Source organism: Aedes albopictus, chromosome 3 (assembly GCF_035046485.1).
Source record: "Aedes albopictus strain Foshan chromosome 3, AalbF5, whole genome shotgun sequence".
Classification (NCBI taxonomy): Eukaryota; Metazoa; Arthropoda; class Insecta; order Diptera; family Culicidae; genus Aedes; species Aedes albopictus.
This window is the reverse complement of record NC_085138.1, coordinates 245,652,955-245,660,412: the sequence shown is the minus strand read 5'-3', so window position 1 is coordinate 245,660,412 and position 7,458 is coordinate 245,652,955. Positions and strand designations below refer to the sequence as shown.

At 45.4% G+C, this 7,458-nt stretch overlaps 1 protein-coding gene across 1 annotated transcript; it reads left to right on the top strand.

The window, feature by feature from the left end:
- The first annotated feature begins 5,794 nt into the window (after window positions 1-5,794).
- On the top strand, window positions 5,795-7,250 carry LOC134290676 (uncharacterized). Its single transcript, XM_062857855.1, has 3 exons — window positions 5,795-6,022; window positions 6,133-7,016; window positions 7,076-7,250. The coding sequence occupies exons 1-3, from the start codon at window positions 5,795-5,797 to the stop codon at window positions 7,248-7,250; spliced, it is 1,287 nt and encodes a 428-aa protein (XP_062713839.1).
- Window positions 7,251-7,458: the final 208 nt, after the last annotated feature.

Sequence of the window (7,458 nt, the reverse complement as noted above, 5' to 3'; positions counted from 1 at the left end):
CTTGCCTCAAAATATACAAATTCTTGCAATGGCAGGCAAAGAAAGCGCTTCAATTGATTACTGGGGAAACATTCAAAGAACACAAAGTTGAAGAGAGGCATATCAAGTTCCAGTGGGGACGTAGAGCCATACAGAAGGCGAAGATGTCCCAAAATTTCCACCTAGTCGCATTCTGGATAGCTACAGGAGATTTATTTTGGATCTATGCAATAGTTCCTCCACGAATTTATCGCGAGAATCCATCAGAATTTCCTCCTCTTTTTTCCTGGAATTTCTTCAGAGTGTCCTACCGTTATTCCTCTCAGCGTTTCTCAGAGGAAACCCCGAGAAGAATTTTCCTTGAAAGAAACTCTGGGGAGTATTGGAACTACGGAAAGAAATTGCATTAAACTTCTGTTAAAATTCCGGGAGAAACTCTGTTAAATCCAAAACATCGGGAAGATATTTTCAGAGGAATCTGGAAATTCCAAGAGGAATTTACGAAGAACTCCCTGGGAAAATACTGGAAGGAATTCCAGAAACCATGTGTTAAGTACAGGTATTCTTCGATATAACGTACCCTCGATATAACGTACATTTTGCTTCGATATAACGTACAACATAGAAAAATTTTATTTTTCCCACGAATAACCCTTAGATAAACTACGAAATCACTCAAATCAATGTTTTGTTGCAGCATTAGCCTTGTTACCTAGAATTAGCGCAATTTGGGGAAAAATTTAGTGTACGTTATATCGAAGCAAAATGTACGTTATATCGAAGCACAAAAAACGAAATGACTTTTTCGTCAAAACTCAAGTTTTTCATTATTGGTTATGTGAATTTCACCGAAATCATTATTTGGGGTTAATTTCACGTCGAAATCATCGATAATAGCATAAAAAATATTAAATTTTTCTCTGCTTCGATATAACGTACACTTCGATATAACGTACAAAGAGAAAACTTTTTTGTACGTTATATCGAAGAGTACCTGTACATAGTAGAATATCCACTCCAAAGCATTTTATTAGTTTTCTGTACCAGCCTATTCTCAACAGTTTGAGGCAGGCTAGTTTTGTTTTATATACGTGGGTTGAATCTGACTTCGAACAATACTATATTGTTACCTACTCAACAGCACTGGCATCCTAGCTGCTGCTGAGATCGTGTAGTTTCAGTTTCTCTCCACCCGGTCACCGATCTGGACGTTTCCGCACGTCGCTATCGGTCAAATAAAGTTACTTTTTTGTAGTTGTAACTCTGTGGCTAGATTTTTCAGTGGAAGAATTTCAGACGCGCCCTAGACTTTTCTGTTTGTCCGCGATATTGTCGTGTCGGCGGAGTCACGCGTTTTCCCGCGAGTGTCCGCGATGGATTCAAGTGTCGTCTCGAACATGGTTCTTCGAGCTGGATCGCTGGACCGAAGTGCTAGTGTAAAGTGACGCCAAGCCAAGGCCATTTTGTCGTTGGCCATTGACCAGTGATCGCGAAACAATTAACGTTCGACAATAGTGGGCAAAAGAGAAACCATGCGGGCTTGCCGCTGAAAAAATCAAACGCCGAAGAACGGCAGTGAATGCGCGAAGATCGCGCTTGTGAATTTCGATCGCGTGGGCGATCATCAAGTGTTTGTTGCACATTGTGGAATTGTGAAAATTAAAACACACTAGAAAAATTGTGCGAAGAAATGCCACCTATTGCCGTGATTGATTACCACTGCGTGGTGAAAAAAAAATGTTCCTGGTGATTGATCACGTGGGCAAGTGCGGACGACATCGAAGTGCGGTAAAAGGGGCACATTTGCTGAAGATCAGGTGAACCAGTGAAATCTCGTTCCGGTGCAAGAGGAACTGGCATCATCCGTACATCTGTTGCTGGTTCCTGTATCCTGTGCCGCTGCAAGGAAGCTCCGAGTAGTGCTGTCGGCATTTGTAAGAATTCATCGCACTCAAAAACCAGGTGGGTTCGTTCTTATTTGTATTTCGTCAAACTTTTGTGGTTCTGAGAGTCGTTTGTGGTCGGCGGAACCATGAGCTTGTCGGTAGATACCAGTAAGGCCAAGAAGTCCGAGCATGAGATCCGTGCTAATTACTTAATTTCGTCAGTGGTGGCGATCGAGACATTCTTGGAAACGTGTGATGCCGACGAACATGCGGATCAGGTGCAGGTCAGGTTGGAGAAATTGGAGAGTTTCTACAACCAGTACGTCGAGGTCATCATTCAACTACTACAGCTGATCCCTTCGACTACGCATGAGGTTGAGTACGAGACGTAGCTGTTCCGGTTCGAGTCCAAGTACTACGAGCTGAAGGTGAAGCTGTCCCGTTTGTTAGAGCATAAGCCGATTGCCATTGCTTCTTCGTCGCGGGTCACTGCTCCCACTTCTAAACATGTCAAGTATCCCGAACTGAATTCTCGGAAAATCCTCTCGGGTGGCGTTCGTTCCACGATCTCTACAATGCTGCGGTTCACTTATCGGCCGACTTGAGTGCTTCGGAGAAATTCCAGTACTTGAAAAGCTTGGTACGAGGCGAAGCGGCGGGACTAATCTCGGAAATTCCCATCAGCGATGCAAATTACGCGGAAGCTTGGCAGCGGCTAGTCAACCGATTCGACAACAAGCGCGTCCTCGTAAAGTGTCAATTGTCGGAAGGATTTCTAAACCTTGTGGATTGCTTCGACAGGAACATCTCGATCCTGAAAAAGCTTGGAGAGCCCACCGATAGCTGGAGTATGGGTCTACCCAGTATGGGTCTACCAGCTCAGCCTCCGTTTGGACCAAAACAGACTCCGTGAATGGGAAAACCACATTGCTCGTAGCGCCATCGACAGGAGGGAACCGCGAGACAGCATGTCGAAATATGCGGATATGGTAACGTTCCTTCAAGGTCATGCTCGCGTCCTGCAAGCCATCGCACCCAATCCAGTTCGTAGTCGCGAATCAAGGTTCAAGCCGTCCTCCAAAAATTGCTCGTTGCATATCGCTCAATCACCGTCGGTAGAAGCTGCGTCTAATCGTAGGAGTCCGCAATGCAGCGGAGACCATTTTTTATATCAGTGCTTCAAATTTCTAAAACTTTCCCCTAAACAACGTTTCAACTTTGTAAAGCAGCAGCACTTTTGTTTGAACTGCATGAAAACTACCGCACACGGCTGCAAAGACTGCACTTCCGAGGGGTGCCGAAAATGCAAAAAACGGCATCACACTCTAATCCACCTTCAAACGCTGGAGCCGAATTCATCTTGGTCGTCTCCTTCTAAGTACAGCAGTCAGCAACTACCGTCTCCTTCCTGCCCATCTGATTCCGCCTACTCCAATGCAGCATTAGACCGATGCAAATTTTGAAATTTTCGCTCCCCTATACTTAAACGATCACAATTTGGGTTCTGATCATCCTGCCAAAAATTGAGATTTTTTGGATCAAATTTGACTGAGCACACGTCATTTAAAGTTTGCATGGAAAATACTATGGAAAATCTAATCTTTCATTTGCGCAGGCCGAAATATCTTTTCATGATATCTTAAAAATAAAACCAATATGGATTCACATAGCTTACACATAAATCTATCAAAGTGCCGAAGATACATGACACGTAAAACCTATAGAAAAATTGTTATTCATTAAAATTTCAATTCAAATCTTTAGTAATGATGTTTAACTTTTCTTCTTGGGAACACTGCGTGGGGTAAATTATGCCTAGTAGGCAAGGAAAGTTGTGCAGCGCAATGTGTCAAAATAAAAACACAATTCGCTGCAGCATGAGCGGCACCAAGAATGTTAACTGCTCATAAATATCCGTTCTACTGCGATTTCCTCAAGTTGTGTTTCCGCGAACCGAGGAAAAAGTCTAAAAACTTCCGTATTCTCTGGACTGATGATTGTAGGGCCATAAAATAACATAGCATTGGATTGTCTATAATCCATTACATTCGGTGTCATGCACGGCAACATCCACCATGTACCTTGTACCGACTTTTTGAGCCCTGTAAGCAGAATACCCTCTTCGAATGAGTGTAATCAGTTTTGTGAACTCATTCGGGCACCACCATGGACTTCATCTTTATCCTACTAGATTTCAATATGACATTGGAAAGGCATTTTTAGGAATAAATGAGCAATTTTCTGGGAAAATTTAATGAAATATGAGTCAATGATTGCATTTGTCTAGCCATAAAATTTTATGAAAATTGCCTTTGAATTTATATATCGGTTCGTATGTAATTCGGATTGTCTGTGACAGGGAACCTTAACCCCTGAAATAATGAAATGAAGGCCGTTCACTTCCAGATTAAGATTCAGATTGAGTAGTCGAGCGTTAACCGTAGGATGAGCCAATATCGTATTCCAGAGTACCTGGAAGTAGAGGAGTATTCTTATCGTCAATTTGCGACTGTTTGTCTCCATCCCAAGACGCATCCTGTTACTCCTCGGCCAGTTTACCATCACGAAAAAAAACAAGAGTAGCTGTACTCGCTGTTGCTGCACGCCATCGCATTCCTATTGTGACATTTTTCTTTGTAAATTTTCATTCGGCCTACTAGGAAGAATTTTGCTCTCGCAGTGTTCTCAAAAGTTAAAGTAAAAGAGCATTGCTAAAGATTTAAAATCAAATTTTATTGAATAACAATTTTTCTATAGGTTTTACGTGTCATGTATCTTCGGAACTTTGATAATTGACTGTTTAAGCTATTTGAATTCATATCGGTTTTATTTTTAAGACCTCATGGATAGATACTTCAGCCCGTGCAAATGAAAAATTAGATTTTCCATAGTAATTTCCATGAAAACTTTAAATGGCGTGTGCTCAGTCAAATTTGATCCAAAAAATCTCAAATTTTGGCAGGATGATCAGAACCCTAATTGTGATCGTTCAAGCATAGGGGAGCGAAAATTTCAAAATTTGCATCGGTCTAATGCAGCATCCATCCCTGCTATATCGAACGTGAATTCGACACTCGTTTCGGTCCGCCAATCCACTTTCGTATCCGTCACTCTCTCGTCATCTTCGTCTCAGCCACAATCGAACCCACCTGTGGCGCTGGTGGCACACTCGGCGAAGCTTCCCAACGAAACTGATCTTCTGTATACGGCGCTGATGAATTTCGAAGATTTTTGCGGAGCTCGGGTCGTTGCTAGGGTTCTTCTGGATAGCTGTTTGCAGTTCAACCTTATGACGGAGAGTTTCTTCCAACGCCTCAAGTTACCTGCTTCTCCGGAGCATACGAACCTCGGTGGTGTAGGCCAGATAGTGACATCGGTTACTAGGTCAGTAGAAACAACCGTTTCGTCCCGAATTTCGGCGTTCGAAAAAAGACTGAGATTCCATGTGTTGAAGACGATTTCGTGCGACCAACCTGTCCAACCGCTCTCCACGGTCGATTGGGAGATTCCAAGTTTTGTTATCCTGGCCGATCCAACGTTCAGTACTCCAGGGCCGGTAGATGCGCTCTTAGGTGCACGAACTTTCTTTGAACTTTTGTGGTACGGCAGAATTGTTCTTGGCGAACACCTACCTGCTCAAACCCACCGTCACCAAGCACCCAGAGCTGTTTCCTCACGCAGAATCGAAAACTTGAGCAGTTAGTGGCACGATTTTGGAACTTGGAGCAGTGTTCCTCGTTAGCATGTTGGTCTCCATCTGAGAAGGAATGCGAGCGACATTTCGTTTCTAACGTATCTCGCAACGACGACGGCCGATATCAAGTACGCTTACCAGTCAAGCAAGAGCTACTTCCTCGTCTTGGAAACTTGACCCCAATCCGCAACTACGCTCTCAATACGAAGCGTTCATCGACCAACGATTAGACCACATGATGGAAGTAACAGGCGAAGAACTTGCTGCAGAAGACAACGACATTCCGCAGTATTTTCTTCCGCACCACGCCATTCTACGCCCTGATAGCACGACCACGAAGCTCCGCATTGTCTTCGATGCATCCTGCAAGAGCGGCTCCGGACCATCATTAAACGACATCCTGATGACCGGTCCGACTATCCAGGACACACTCAACGACATTGTTCTTCGCTTTCGGCTGCCAGTGTTTGTCATCATGGGCGACCTCTGCAAAATGTACCGCCAGATTTTTCATCACCCTGCGAAACCAAACATGCCCTCACGCGACTTATCGCCTACACCTTCCATCTCCAGCCGCTGCACTGTGGTCCACAACCATTGCTGGCTGTCATCCGTCAACAGTTCTGGCCATTGGGTGGCCGGAATTTGGCCCGCGACGTGGTGCACAAGTGCGTTACCTGCGTGAAAGTTCGACCTGGCAACCTCGTGCAACTGATGGGGTCGCTGCCAGCCGTTCGAGTAATCCAATCGTACGCCTTCGAAAATGTAGGCGTGGACTTCGCCGGCCCTTTCTACCTCCAGCGGCCGAGCCCCCGCGTGGCACCGAAGAAAAGTTATGTGGCTGTCTTCGTTTGTATGGCCACCAAGGCCACTCATTTGGAGCTGGTCAACGAACTTACTACAGCGGCATTCATCGGATGTCTTCGTCGCTTTGTCGCCAGGCGCGGTCGGCCACACAACATATATTGTGACAACGCCACGAACTTTGTGGGTGCTGGACGTGAAGTGCGCAACCTTTTCCGCTCTTCACAACATCGTCATTCCGTTGCACATGAGGCAGCTTCCCAGTCGATTCAATTTCATTTCATCCTGGCCAAATCGCCCAACTTCGGTGGGTTATGGGAAGCCTGCGTAATATCAATGAAGCATCATCTACGTCGGGTCATCGGAAACGCATTTCTACCACGCGAAGCCTTCTGCACCGTTCTCGCTCAGGTGGAAAGCTGCCTGAACTCGCGACTCATCACACCGCTGTCCAGCGACCCCAACGACATGCAAGCGCTAACGCCTGGGCGTTTCCTGATCGGCCGGGCTCTGTGTGCCCTTCCGGACTCCGATTACATCACCATCCCGGAGAACCATCTTCGCCTTTGGGAGCGCGTGCAGCGCCACATCCAACACTTCTGGAAGAGATGGCACCGAGAATACCTCACCACCTTCCAGCAACGGTACAAATGGTGCGCGTAGCCACGGTGAAGTTGCCATCCGGAACTGCCACGAACCGCTCCATTTCCAGGCTGTGTATCCTTCCAGTCGAAGTAGATCCAGCGAAATTTTCGAGTGCTAGTACTGGTCCCACGTCAGTACCGGCAAACTCCACAGGGTCAACTGACGATCTTGGTCACCTCAGTGCCTCTGCAGGAGCAGCTGGCCCAATCCGTGACGTAGTATTAAGTGAAGATGAAGATTAATGTTGAAATGTGATTCAAGGTGTCCGGTGTGTTAAGTACATAGTAGAATATCCAAAGCATTTTATTAGTTTTCTGTACCAGCCTATTCCCAACAGTTTGAGGCAGGTCAGTTTTGTTTTATATACTTGGGCTGAACCTGACCTCGAACAATACTATATTGTTACCTACTCAACAGCACTGGCTTCCTAGCTGCTGCTGAGATCGTGTA

Bases quoted from the DNA above. Each gene is read 5' to 3' on its own strand.
- LOC134290676 (XM_062857855.1), top strand. From the start codon at position 5,795: ATGATGGAAGTAACAGGCGAAGAACTTGCTGCAGAAGACAACGACATT. The intron at 6,023-6,132 runs GTGTTTGTCATC...TTCCATCTCCAG, and splicing joins TTCTTCGCTTTCGGCTGCCA to CCGCTGCACTGTGGTCCACA. The intron at 7,017-7,075 runs GTGCGCGTAGCC...CTCCATTTCCAG, and splicing joins TTCCAGCAACGGTACAAATG to GCTGTGTATCCTTCCAGTCG.